This window comes from Schistocerca cancellata, chromosome 1, assembly GCF_023864275.1.
Source record: "Schistocerca cancellata isolate TAMUIC-IGC-003103 chromosome 1, iqSchCanc2.1, whole genome shotgun sequence".
In the NCBI taxonomy this organism is placed as follows: Eukaryota; Metazoa; Arthropoda; class Insecta; order Orthoptera; family Acrididae; genus Schistocerca; species Schistocerca cancellata.
In genome coordinates, this window is record NC_064626.1 from 1274347485 (window position 1) to 1274362301 (window position 14817).

The window sequence follows — 14817 nt, forward strand, 5'->3', positions numbered from 1 at the left end:
TTCTTGCCAAATTCATCTTTTTGCATTCCTAAATAATCCTGTCCCCTCATACGTTTTTCTTTCTGCAAACTTTGAAGTGATTGATTGCTTTTCCTTTTACGGCGCTGCTTAGTACTTTTTAGTCCCACATCAACTTCGTCATCGTCGTCTTCCGTGCTGTTGTTACTGCTATGGTCATTTTTGTTTTTATCTGGATCGTACGCATCACTACTGCCACTGGAGATATCATCCTCGCTGCTGTGTTCGAAAAGACTTTCAAATTCAGAAGTGGAATTCGCCTCTGTATTGGCTTCTTTTTCCGCATTATCTGTAGTGTAAACCATAACGTCATCAACAACATTTAAATAATTTAATCACCTCAACTTCCAAACAAGGATCTTTTTTCCAGTTACAATGTGAACTACGGTTTACCTTCATTTTGTAGGTCTACCCTTTCTTTTGGTACAGGACAAGGAGGAACCTGACTAGAATCTTCTTCCGGTGATTTCATATGATATGATCCGTTGTCGGCTTGTTTCACAAGGTGAAGAGTGAATTTACTCTTTTTACCCATAGCTGGAAACAAAGTAGTTAGTGTAGAATGTATAGGATTCGGTTCAGTTCTAAAATTAGAACCTCGTATGTACAGAGTGCAGTATGCTTTACGCGCGATGAAAAACTTGTAAGTCAACATTGTATTTAACGAGGTCATTATTAATTCTGTATATTAAAATACAATACATAAACACCTAGAAATACTAACACGTACCTGTAGCAATAAAGCAGTGTTGGGTCTGTCAGTCAAAAAAGTTACTATCACATCAAGAAACGTTTTAATCTCGGAGTATGTGTTCGCCCTGCACACTAACAATGGCGATTATCGGAGATGCGAGGTTTACAGCTCAAACTACATATCGCTGGAGATGTGAGTTTTTCATTATTGCCGCTAGATGGCAACACCGTTCAACTCGAAGAAGGAAGGTTTCAACAGCCTATGTGACATAATTTTCTACATTTGGTAGTGCAGTTACGTGGATTTCATTGTCAGATGGAGTTACGAGGTTTTCATTGCCTAGCGATGATATGCATATCTGAAGACTAGAAAGTTGCACGGGTCAAACATACTCAAGAATGGAAAGAGATCTAATTCGCTGAATTAGACCCTTACCAATAATGTCAATTTGCAGTAGAATTTTGTGACATATACTTCATTTGAATATTATGAATTATCTCAAAGAAAATGATTTATCGAGAAACAACAAACATGGATTCAGAAGCCCTCAGGGGCTCAGCATTGATTTGCTGGGCACGGACTTGGTGACCACTGAATTCCTGATCTGGGGAATGGTAAGCGCCGCTGGTCCCATGTCACCGTAAGCTCTGGGCATGATTCAGTGACCACTACATGGTGGTGGAACGTTGTGTCTCAGGGAATGGGTATCTTGGCTTGACTGCCCGAATCGCGAGGATGGGATAAACCTAAAAAAAAAAAAAAATTCAATCTCAACATGTGCTCGACGCTGTTGGGATGCGTGGCTGTTGAGGTGGAACAGTCATTAGTGGGCAACCTCTGGCTGACCTGCCACACCTGTTGTATAAGGCTACCTCAGGCTCAGTGCTGTATCTGAGTGGACCCTTATTACTCTAGCTGCTCATGGGACCAAGCTGGAGCCCTCGAAATCATATTCTCCTCCCAGCGGGAAGGGTTTACCACTTGGGAGTATTCACATCCATTCATCCAAAAAGATGGGAGGCTAGTCGTCCTGATAATAAGAATACTTTGGATTGCAGTAAAGGGCTCATGGAGTCGTGAATAACGATGTGTTACTGGTGATAAAGAGGAAGGAGGGGACATTTGAGAGTTGCCCCCTTTTATATCCATAAGGGTTTTGAAGGCCTTGCTGGAACATTAAGATTTATAAAATGATTGTGTAATGGCTCATTGTTGTCAAAACTAACAGTTCAAGCAAGTAGACCTTCTTAAGCAATTGCAGAAACTGGGTGACTGTGGTATCATTATTGAGATGCACACCTCTCTCGACTCCAGTAAGGGCATTGTCACATGCAAAGATATCGTGGGGAGGAACATAGCAGAACCGAAGCAAGAATGGGCATCCCAGGGAATAGTTGATGTGGAGCAACGAATGCACAGCAATAATGGAACAACTGAAAAGACTCACATTCAATTCTCCAACACTGCCAGAACATCTTATGGCGGGGTTCATTCAATTTCATGTTCGGCCTTACATTCCAAACCTTGTGCAGTGCTATGAATGCTAGTGTTTCAGCCATACAACCATGAGTTGTGGAGGTGAAGCAGTCTGTGGGAACTGTGGAAAAGCCGCTCATGATGCTGGGACTCGCTGCCCGCTTCCAGTGATCTGCATCAACTGCTCTGGGAACCACCCAGTCTGGAGCCGAGACTGCTCTGTTTTTGCCAAAGAACACAAAATACAAGATATAAAAGTGACCAAGCGGATCCCCTATGCCAAAGCCAAAAAAGAATATAGGGCGGCCAAACCCCCTTGTCTTTGTCACCTCATATTCTTCCATGGTGCCGAAACCTATTCTCAAGGCGGACGCTTCGACACAGATGACACCTAATATGCCTTTATCCACCACAAGCACCTGTACTTGCACGTCGACATGTCAAGGGAAAAAGACTACGGACAAAGAAATCTAGGCAGCTGCACCAGGAAAGACCAACAACAGTTCGGCAGCGAGCATCCAGAAAGTACAAGAAAAGCAGAGTGACTTTACCGGCAGACTGTGTTTGTTTGAATTTCCGTGGGTTTGGCAAAGAAGGATGCCGCCATTGCCGTGATTGTTGCTTGGTCTCAGGTGTAAAGTGGTATGCCCAGGTTTCTTCACCCATGACAGTTGAGTCCAGAAAGTTGTCCTATTCGGCTGCAAGGTGGTGAAGAAATGTGTGGGAAGCATCAACTCGTTGTCGCATGTGGTCCTCAGTCAGTATACATGGCACCCATCTTGTGCACACCTTCCGGTACTTCAGTGTTTCCGTTAAAATTCTGTGAGCGGAGCTTTGGGAAACCTCAGGAACCAAGTGCAGAGATCATCCAGGGTGATCCGCCCATCTTCACGCATGCTTTGCTCAACCTTCAACACTGTCTCCTCAGAAATTGATGGTCTCCCACTCCTTTGTTCATTGTGAATTTCGGTTCGACCAGCTACAAACTCTCTACCCCACTTACGAACATTTTTGACATCCATGCATGACTCGCCATACACTTCCGTCAATTGGCGATTGATTTCAATTGGCGCAGTGCCCTTTGCATTCAAAAACCGAATAACTGCACGCAATTCACACTTGGCGGTAACATCCAACGGGAGCTCCATTCTCAACGGCTGCCAAGCCAAAACTGAGCACCTCAGCGCGGCGTGCGCATGGTTTACACACAGCACACGAAGCGCTCTTCATAATAGTGTGACCAGCTGCCACACAAATAGAGTTCTGTGCTTATAAAAAAAAAATAGGAGACCTTACTTATGGGATTACCTTTGTAAAAACGGTCATGTCTGTTGCAATGTTGTTACTTGACCCAGTGCAAAGATATTCAAATTAACACTAATGTCTCCAAACTGAAAAACCATTAAGTGCTTACAGATAAAAATGGCCATCATTCAGTAACAGCACAAGGTTAAATTTTTTTAAAAAAATGTTTGTAACTTCTCAGTTACAGCGTAATCACAAATAAAAAGAAAAAAATATTTAAAAATGGTCACGCAACCAATTTAATTTTTGTTGGATCACTTCACTTGCAATGATCCTTAGCCTCATTTGGCCTGTGAAGAAATACCTAAGACTTAGGCATAAGAATAGCTCTGGTTGTATCACCTGACTATGATGATATTGCACTTGACCCCCTGGCCATCAGAAAAACATGGTGACATTACAATAAACAATAGTCATGACAAAGGGAAGTGCATCACACTGTGAATGGTTTCAAGACAGTTTTACATATTGATGAAAGTGGCCTCACTGTCAGGTGCAATAATGTTTTGGTTAACTAATATATTCATTTATCCTTATGGTATATCTCCATTTTTCTCCTCACACTTGTTACTTGTGCTTACATCATGTACTGGGAATGGGTCTTAGTTGTGCATTCTCAAGTTTGTCACTGAAAAGCCCGACGAAAGCCACTTGTATTTAATCAGACCTGACTGTAAAAAGATGGACATGTCTGGCTAAGGCTGGATTCTTGGAAACCCTAGTGGTGTGAGCTAATAGATAGTACACATGTACCTTCAGTGCATAAGAGTTGCCTCCACATGATGAATACAGTAGTCTCTCCCTGTTGTCCTCGATCATCCCTAGTTTGGAAGTATTTTACAAGTTGCAGCAGCAGTGAAGTACAATGCTCCATTTACTTTAAAAGATTAAGAAACTGGAGGAGTCACAACAAACTTGAGAATTCATATAAGGAGAAAATGTGCACAATGTTTCTGAGAATAGACAAATTTGATCGATATAATTTTAGTGACATGGTATAAACTTGGGGTAATAACTGACCCCTTAATTTTGTGATTGCTTCAGTGTGAAAAACATGCATCCAAACTTGACGTTACAGGAAAGTCATCAACTTGAGGCCTTTTGCTAGCTGTCACCGTGCCCATGTGCTTCACCTTAGTAATCCCTGCTGGAGACAACAAAACTTATTTCTGCCGTAGCTTCATCCCCCACATCGGTTTTGATCTATTACCCCATCTTCATTAGAATTCTTCAGTCTGTATTAGTTACTAGAAGTAATGATAGTAAAAAATTGAAAATTGGTTTTTTCAGAAACAAATAACTTCAAGTAGTTTTAACAGTTGAGTAAAGCTGGAGACAAAAAGAATCGGGTTAAACCAAGAAACAGTTATGTATATGAAGACAGTAACTGTTCTCGAAAGAACAGATACTGTAGATGACCGTGCAGCTTTTCCCTGGAATAAATGGTGACTGACTGAAACCCTCAGCTGCCAACAGGTGTTGTTGATATACCTCGATGTGGACAGCTGAAAATGTCTAGTGCCTGTGTATGTCCAAAGGAACTTTGCATCGTATTTGGAATAGCACAGGCACTGCAGTATCATAATTATCGACCTGTCTCCCAATGAACTGGATGTATAAATCATTTGAAAGAATGGTCAGTTGACAACTGTGTTGGTGCCTGGAAGCCAGAGAACACTTATTGCAATTTCATCAAAGTAGCTCTGTGTTCTCAGCTGAAATCTGCAGTGCACAGTGCTTTCACACATTGCCAACGTCTAGTTGTTGTGTTCTTCGACCTGCAGGAGACGTAAAATACCTTGTAATTTTGACATAAAGTCACCCTGTAGTTTGTACCCAATCTTAAGATTTGGATGGTTTTAAGATGGTGGCTTCTTATTTGGTGACCAATGCAATAATTGTGCAGTGCTCCTATCGACTAGCATGCATTGCCATCTGGTGCCATCGCATCCTATCTACTCTGCGTGAGTGGGGCTTCTAGGGTTGCTAAACTGTTTTTGTCCATAATTTTCTATTCCTAACTCTTCAGAGTCTGGATAGGTCAACCCTCAGCAACCAATATATGTACAGCAAACTGGGGGACTAGGCCTTGAATCACGGCTATCAGGTTTCTTCCTGGAAACTCGCTTTGTGCACTTCTGTAGGCTGAGGACTGTGGATGTGCTCCCATAACTTTACTTCGGTAACCAGTTGCTTGAAGTTGTTGGAACATTCAAATTTGTAGGCCTTTGATTTAACATGGTTACCACATGAATGCCAGCTCAAGACAAATTACATGAGGAATTTTAATATCCTCATATTTCTCAGCAGCACCTCCTGGGTTGCAGAATGAAAGATTCTTTTGCTATTCTACAAAGCTTTGATTTTATCCCACTTTGATGATGGATGTGTTGCCTTTGGGTTGGCAGCACCATCAGTACTGAGCTCGTTAGACCTTGTCTGCCACAGAGGTGTGTGATTGGCAGCTGTCCCTGTGATGAGTGCCCGAGTGGTCTCCTGCTACTTTCTACCTCTGCACTGTAATGCATTGTTAAATTTTTTGTGTATGTATTTTATTTCTCTCTAGTCTGTACAGTCTTCTTTTACTCACTCATTTTAGTAGTACGGTCTGTGATGACCCTTCTTAGAGTACTTTTCAGTTTATAGCTGCCTGGGTTCTGATCTCACTTTAAACCAGCTGACTTGCTACAGTAATGTGACTTTTCAATGATGCTGACAAGACCACATATTCAGGAGCTGTCAGTTCTCCTTTTCTCGTTCCACATCATTTTACATGAATTTCCAGTGCAACAAGGGACTGATAACCTAGATGTTATAGTCTCTTTGTACCTGTAATCATCACCATCATCATCATTTACTCATTGGAGGCATGATCTCTGACCCCCCCCCCCCCCCCCTCTCTCTCTCTCTCTCTCTCTCTCTCTCTCTCTCTCTCTCTCTCTCTCTCTCTGACATTTCCCCCTTGATCTTTGGCTACCTTCATATGCACTACAGGTGATTCCTGTCATCCTGGAGTCTGAGTGACCTGCGCTCCATTTGTTACCTTTTCCATCTTTTCTCCTCGTTCTTGAGGATGGAACTAACTATTCAGAAAGCTATAGTTGAATCGTCAAAAGATCACTGAAAGTTAGCAGTGCTGTTGCCAGCTTTCAACTGCGATGTGCAAAAGGCTGCAGGCGAAAACAGTAGACAACTGTAGAGCTATGACAACAATGAGAAATTGATATAGAGATGTTTACAAAATCGTGTTTCGAGATTAGTCCATGTAATTGTGTTACCTGTTGCAACCAGCCCACTGCAGCTGCCAGGGGTCTTCTTAGGCCAACTCGATAATAGAATAGTGTAATGACTTTCACTTTTTGTGGGCCTATCGGTAGTACAACACACCTCCTGAATGTAAGTACCTGTCAATAGTTCTGTAATTTGTAGTACTGATGTGTTAGTTGTCACTAACACAGTTTGTACATGCCATTAAGTATTCAATAAACTGGAGCATAAGGACTGCCAACAAAAAGTAGTGCCAAGGAGCTTCAGACTAGTTTTCAAGTTATTCTGAAATAATAATGGTAATGTGAAACAGGTAATGCATCTCAATCTGTCATGTTTTAAGGCTTTAAATTTAATTGAGAACCCTTGTAACTTCAGAACCACAGTTGTATACCATTACTTTGCCAGTGTTTTACAGTTTCTCTATCCAAAACATTATCAAGTTCCATGTTATCTGTGTAGCCTGTAAGGAGATGGAAAACAGTACCAATGTATGGGTTCAGATATGATAGGATCTTGTCAGCAATAGCATAAGGGCTTGAACATGCAGATAGGCTGAAGTAAGAGGCAAAAAGGAATTCATTTGCAGCAGCTAACACAGCTCTACTGTTGCCATTTATTTTTAAGTGGTATGCTCTAGAGATTAACCAAAGGATTTACATAGTTCACTAATATTTTTCACATTAGCTTCCCTAATGACTTCCCCCATAGGAAGCTTCATAGTGTCTCACAAAGGTATCAGGTTGGAAAACAGTAAACCGTGGGCCACAGCAAAGTCAGATTGAGAAGTCTACCTGCTGCTCCTGGTAGCCTCATCATGTGACCAAATGAAAATTTTTTTGATTGGATAAAAGTCAAACTGGCTAAATGACATACACATCACTTGTACTAATCAGAAATTTATAATTAACAATTATGCATAAAAGTTGGCTTTGAAGCAGTTTCTCTTGAATTTCAGTATAGTTGGTTGTCTGTAGACTTTTCCACAAAAAGAAGTTTTCACAGTTACCACTATCTACTATCAGCCACAGTTCGGCAGTGACCATTCCTTTGGCTGGAGGGCTGTTGGTGGTCATGCATATGTAAAGTGCTGTACTTGAAATTACAGCAGAGCTCATGTGACAAGACTCCCCTCACAGGTGACACACTTTTGATAAGGACAAGAAAGGGTATTGGACGAAGCCTCCACTTAGAGCTTCCAGGAGAGTGTGACCCATGGGGTACCACATTGAAAGGAATGGGAGGGATTGTATGTAGGACACTCCTCATGTATGGGCACTGTGATAAAGAAATAATACTAGGGAAGGATACCCTTCAGTTTTTTTTGGATGGGGGGGGGGGACATTGCTCCTTTGCAGCTGGATCCTGAGTTGGTCAGGATTAGGGGTGTGTGTGGATATGGCATGGGAGATCTGTTTGCGGACTAGGTTTGCATTAGTAATACAGTAGTAATACCAATGTACTGTGCAAGTTATTGCCACTGAAGATATATCATCTTTCAGTGGACAGGCTATATGGATATGACCTTTTGTGTGGAACGGGTGACACTTGTCAATTTTTTTTTTTTTTTTAATCTTCTACCTTACTGGTATTCTTGTATAAACCTAGATAAATGGAAAGAACCAGCAGTTGTTGAGAGGTTCAGAGGGAGCGATGTCCTATGATTGACAGGAACAGGGAAAGGGAATACAATAGAAGAAAAATGGGGTAGCTTTGAAAGATAAAATAGCGAAGGCAGCAGAAGATCACGTAAGTGAAAAGATAAGGCCCAGTAGAAATCCTTCAATATGACACGAGAACTGAATTTAATTGATGAAATGAGAAAATATAAAAATGTAGATGATGAAGCAGACAAAAAGGAACACACACACACACACACACAAAAAGATTGACATAATGTGCAAAATGACACAACAGGGATATCTGAAGAAGAAATACAAGGCTTAAGGAGGGTGTGTAATTAGGGGAAAATGATACCCCTTAGAGGAAAGAGGTGGTACCAGTGATGGTGAGGAGGAGGAGGAGGGGGGGGGCGTGGGGAGAGACTTATGATACAAGAAGATAAATTTGACAGAGCAGTGAAAACTGTAACTGAAAATAACACTCCTGGAGTAAACAGCATTCCCTTAAATTATTGAGACCCTTGGGAGACCCAGCTATGATATAACTATTCCACTTGGTGTGCAGGATGTGGGAGACAAGTGAAATACCATCAGACATAAAGGAGAATATAGTAATTCTGAAGGCAGATGCTGACAGGTGTGACTGTTACCAAAGTATTGGTTTAATAAGTCATGGTTGCAAAATACTGATGTGTAATATTTACAGAAGTATGGTAAAACTGGCAGAGGCCGACTTTGGAGAAGATCATTCCAAGGAAATGTAGGAACATGTTAGGAAATACTGATTCTACGAATCATCTCAGAAGATAGATGAAAGAAAGGCAACCTATGTTTATATCATTGACAGATTTGGAGAAAGTTTTTGATAATGTTGACTAAATTCTTAGAAAGTTTGAAGATGGCAGGCATAAAATACAGATAGTGAAAGGTTATATACAACTTGTACGGAAACCAGATTGCAGCCACGAGTCGAAGGACATGAAAGGGAAGCAGTAGTTGGAAAAAAAGGAGTGAGTCAGGGTTGTAGCCTGTCCATGATGTTATTCATTGTATGTACATTGAGCAAAATGTGAAGGAAGCCAATGAGAAATTTGGAAAGGGAATTAAAGTTCAGGAAAAGAAATAAAAAACTTCAAAGTTTTGTTGATGAGTTTGTAATTCCGATGGGGACGGCAAAGGACTTGCAAAGAGGTTATAAGTTGAACACCAATAAAACAAAACCAAGCTTAATGGAATGTAGATCAGGCGATGCTGAGGGAATTAGGTTATGAAATTGGACACTTAAAGTAGTAGAGCTAATGGCCAAAATAGAGAGGATACAAAATGCATATTGGTAATTGTAAGAAAAACATTTTTGAATAAAAGAATTTCCTTAACTCTGAATGTATTTCAATAATGTTCTTCTTCTGGAGTGTGGTCTTATCGGAAGTGAAGTGAAACATGGACAGTAAACATTTCAAACAAGAAAAGAATAGAAGCTTTTGAAATTTTATGCTGAAGATTAGACGGTGGATCAAATAACTAATGATAGGGTACTGAAACAAACTGGGGGGGGGGGGGGGGGGGGGGGATTTATGCCGTGAATTGACATAAAGGTGATCAGTTGCTAAGACACGTCCGGAGACATCGTGGCATTGTCAGTGTGGTAACTGAGGAAAATGTGGGAGGGTAAAAATTGTCAAAGGAGATCAAGAGGTGTATATAGGCAGCAGATTCAAATAGAGAAGAGGTAGCAGTTCCACAGAGACAACGAGACTTACAGGATAGACTAGTGTGGAGAGCTGCATCAAACCAGTCTTTGATTTGAAGACCACAACAGTTCTTGTACAGTGCAAAGGGACCAACTTTGTGGAAGAATCTGTGTTCTAAAACTTAAAAGGGCTGTTTTGTTACATCTGTGGTCCAATATTTTATTTCTAGCCATGCTTTTGCAGTGCTGCCCAAGTATGCAGTGTAGGGCTTTTATTGCCATCTTTTTTTCTAGTTGAAGTCTTATGCTTACACATGGCGGAAATGTAATTATACAACAAAATTAGTTTATTTTCGCAGAAGTCCTTACAGTTAAGTAGTTCAGCGTTCCCCACATACTTTTATCTCAACCAGTGTCAGGTATTTATATATCTGATGTGTATTGAGGCAAATTGTGTTTACATTAAGAACTCTGATGCCATGCAGGAGTTCTTTCTAGTACCCACTTTAACAACAAAATGTTGTTCTTTCTTTGTCTTACATTTGCATGTATGTGCTTTGTTTGTCTGTATGTTGGCTGAAAGCACCTCATATTTAGTTCATCTTGGACATCAGGAAACACTTCGAATGTTCTCACATTTCCCTTCTTCAAAAAATCTTATTTCTTTAAACAGTAATTGGTTGGTTGTTGTACAGGTACTGGACAAAAATATGGAACCACAAACTCGGTACAGTGTAGGAAATCTGTTGGCAATCAAACCAGATTCCAGTCATCTCGGAATGGATAAATATAGATCCTGTACGGTTTTCAGGGAGTCTTATGTTTTTACTGCCAAACAATGGCAATTTCAGATAAGAGTGATGGAGATGGATAGTGATCTCACACTCTTCTCTCCAAAGTAGATCAAAAGGCTCAATAACATTGAGATCTTGTGACAGTGGTGGCCGGGGCAGATGTGACAATTCATCCTCGTGCTCACGAAAGTATTCCCAGGTAAAGCAAGCTAAGTGAACAGTTGGCCTGTCATCATGGAACACACATTCACCATTGAGAACATTGTAGCATGGGATGGACCTTATCAGTCAGAATGGTCATATAATCCACCGCAGTAATACGACCTGTGAGAGTAATCATGGGGCCCATGGAATATCTTGATATGGCTGCCCAAATACCTCTGACCACATAACTTTCCATTGTTACATATTCCAGTGCATCACTGATGAGTGGATTTGGAATTCCAGCTCTCTCTGTAGTTCCGTGCTTCTGTAGCTCCCCTCGTGTTGTTTTGGTGCTTGACAGAGTTTGTAAGTGGGACCTCCAGTTCTGCAGTGACCTTTGCCCTGTTGTCCTCTTTATTTTTCACTCCAATCTGTTTCAGTGACTGTCTGACACAATAGTTTGCAGTTTCATTCACGTTGTGACTTAGCAGATTATTATTTTCCGCTTTACCTTTGTGCGGTATAAATCTTCGATATGGTGCCTCTTGAAACACCAAATACTTCAGCTACCTTGGTTATGGAAGCACCCACCATAGGAGCGCCAATAATTTGCTCATGTTGAATTTGCTCAGCTGAGACATAATGCACTCAGCTACACAGAACAATGTTCAGACCATGACTGACACTTGAAACATATTGAAGAAATTGAACAGGTGCCATTCATGGTTAAACACAACAGCATAACCTGCACGCTTGACTTGCATTTTTTTGTGCAAGCATGCCTTTCTTACAGTGTCACCATATTTTTGTCCAAACCCTGTATGTGAAGGACACAACTCCATTGTTACAAGTAGTGCAACTGTTGATATTCCAAAGACCCTGAATATTTTGATATGGTTCTCTGTGCTTGCTTCACAGGCATAACATTCACGAGCTTGACTCTATGAGTCTGTACACTATTGTGGTACTTTTGAGATATGGAGGAAAGTATTGTTTTTTTTTTTATAAGATTGGGTAACAAACTTTTTTGGATCCAGTTTAAAGTGTCACAACAACCCACATAAGGATATTGCTAGTCCCTCACTATATAACTCAAATGGAGTATCATCTCTTTATTTGGTGAACAGAAGTTGACAGACTGACCAAGGAGGCACAATGGTTAAGAGTGAGAGTGAGAGAGATTGATTGATTGATTGATTGATTTCATTTTGATGCTTTTGACCAGGTGATATAAACTGATGTACTCATTTTAAAGAAGCGTATAATGATGTATTGTTTAAATTGTGCTGTGTAGTGATACTGAAAATGTCATTATGTACTACTTGTTTAAATAATTGTACTTTCTCACAAACAGACGAAAATTCTAATGGGCACTCCGTACTAGCAGCGCACAAGTGCTAACTTCAGTTGGGGCAAGTGGCAGCAGGAAAAGGTCACAGTTTGAGTGATTATATTATATTTATCAGTGGTTTTTGAGTAATTTATATGACTGAAACATGCTGTGATTTTGTGAATACTCATGTATTTTTAAGCTAATAAATAGTTATTTTTTGATCTCTTGTAAGTAATAATTTTATTATTAAAGCAGAATCAAGTGTTTGTTTTTCTTTTAATGGAGAAATATAAGTATGACTGTATCAAATAGGTGCATAGAGGTTCATTGTTGCAAGCAAGTCGCTGAAGTCCAATTGAAAGACTTTGCAGCAGGCCTTTGAGCTATACAAAACTGTTATAGTGACTGTGTTGCATTCATTTAGATTTTGCGAAGAGTACTTACAAGGTTCTAGGTTTCAACTAATGAATTTTATGTACTTAATTTTCTGTCAGTTCTTGGGAGTATTCAAATAATGAATTTTGTAGTGAATAGTTAGTGCATTTGGAATGTTATTTTTATTCTTGGTTGTTTTGACTTCACTATTGTTGCAAATCAAGGCGTGTGTTTATCAGTAACAGAAGAATTATCCCGAACTCTTCTACTGCTACTTCTATGCAGGTACTTCGCAAGCCGCCTTCCGGTGTGTGATGTATCATTATCACATGCCTCCTTTTCTGTTTGTGTGAGTAGCATGCAAGAACAACTGCATATGTACACTTCCTGTTGATCTCAAATCTCTCTTTTCTTACCTTTGGTCTTATCAAATCTCCCTCCAGTTCTCCAATTAAACTCCTAAAACATTCGTATTTCAATAATGTACCTTATCTCTGGTTGTCTAGCAACATTAAACATCTAAAGTAGTGTTGGATATTGCCCAGAAAACCATCATTCTTAAACATCATGTAGTGAAATCAGAGTCATATTAAGATACTGCAAAAAAATCTGCATTAAAAGTTAGGCCACATGCAAAAAGTCAGGAGCATGCCAAGCATGCGAAATAATATTCCGACTTAAACGTTGCCTCGTCACGTCACAGCCAGGCTGCAACTAAATGCATGTTTTCGGTGCAAATAGGAAGTGGACTCGCTAGCACTGTACACCGTCCTAGATTGCCTAGATTTCATGGAAGTAACTGTTTGTGTGCCACACATTATGTTAACAAAACCGCGTGGCAAGTGGTGAGATTATTTTCTGCCTTTGTGGCAAGCAATTAATTCTGATTATTAAAAGTTGGGGCAAAAGACCATGTAATGGGAACTTACTGTACAGGTCGCCTCTGAACTGCTCTAGTGTTGTTTATGACAGGAAAATGGTTATTTCAGGAATATTATTATGTTTTGCATTTGAACGTTTTCTGATTACAATTGAATCAGTTAAAAACACAAAACTTTTATTTGTAATCATAGTTCATGGTACCGCTGAATAAACAGAGTGTACAAAGATTTCTTTCAATGAACACAAGAAGAATGTGTACTTGCAGACTGGAAATTATGGTCAGTATGCTCTTGTATGTGCAGATCAAGTGATTTAGTGTGATCAGAACTAACATGCACAGTCAATGCTTTACTGTGACTTACTGATTATCATTAATCCCAAAATCCCTCAAGATGTAGAGGTCCTGGCAAATAGTAAATTATGGCCTCTTGACTTCTTCAGTATAGATGGTGTCTGTCACGTCATCGAAAATTCCCTGTGAAGTTACACCTCCCTCTTATTTTACCTACCACATTTCAATAGTTAATGCAACAGTAAACATATCACTAAGCAAATACCATACTATTACACATACATGACATTCTACTGTTTACATAGTTCTTCCACGCTGAATCCTGGGTGGCAGCAAATGGCCTGCACTGAACATTTAACACAATACACAATTGCTGCAAAGTATAAAACTTACTGCAGGTCACTGCACAGACCACAGAAACAGACTCATTTTAATTTAAGTAGGCTATACAAAAATTTTATCTGTAACAGAATGAAATTGTGTTTGTATCTCTACTTTTAATATGTGGAAGATACAGACATGGCATTAACCTGTTTCCACATCAACATCATGCCATAATTGACCTTTAACCACATATAGTGGAGCTTAGTTGGAGGACATTCTGGCTAGGGGAAGCTGTTGTCAGTGTTAATGTGTTTCAAGGATCATTTAGTATACATGATAATCCAGTTAGATCGCAAGCAATGACATTAAAACTTAACGTTTAATTCACACGACTGTGTTGAGTTGCACCAGCAAGTCATTATGGGTGAATGTAGAGTCTGACTTACCACATGATATGTTGTGTATACTGGAACTGCTGGAGGATAGTGAGGAATTGGATGTATTGGAATGCAGTATGATGTTTGGCGAGAAGTAGTATTGTAAGTGTAAAAGAGAGTGATGGAGACAAGACCATAATCATCACTGTGAATAACTTTGGCTC

The 14817-nt window shown here is 40.1% G+C and overlaps 1 protein-coding gene across 1 annotated transcript in view; it reads left to right on the top strand.

The window, feature by feature from the left end:
* The window catches only part of LOC126095039 (mitochondrial import inner membrane translocase subunit Tim23), a 57726-nt gene extending 45213 nt beyond the window's left edge, over positions 1–12513 (top strand). Inside the window, exon 5 of the mRNA XM_049909713.1 lies at positions 12365–12513. Within this exon, the coding sequence (XP_049765670.1) occupies positions 12365–12377 (13 nt within the window). The 3' untranslated portion in view covers positions 12378–12513. The remainder of the gene's footprint in view (positions 1–12364) is intronic.
* Positions 12514–14817: the final 2304 nt, after the last annotated feature.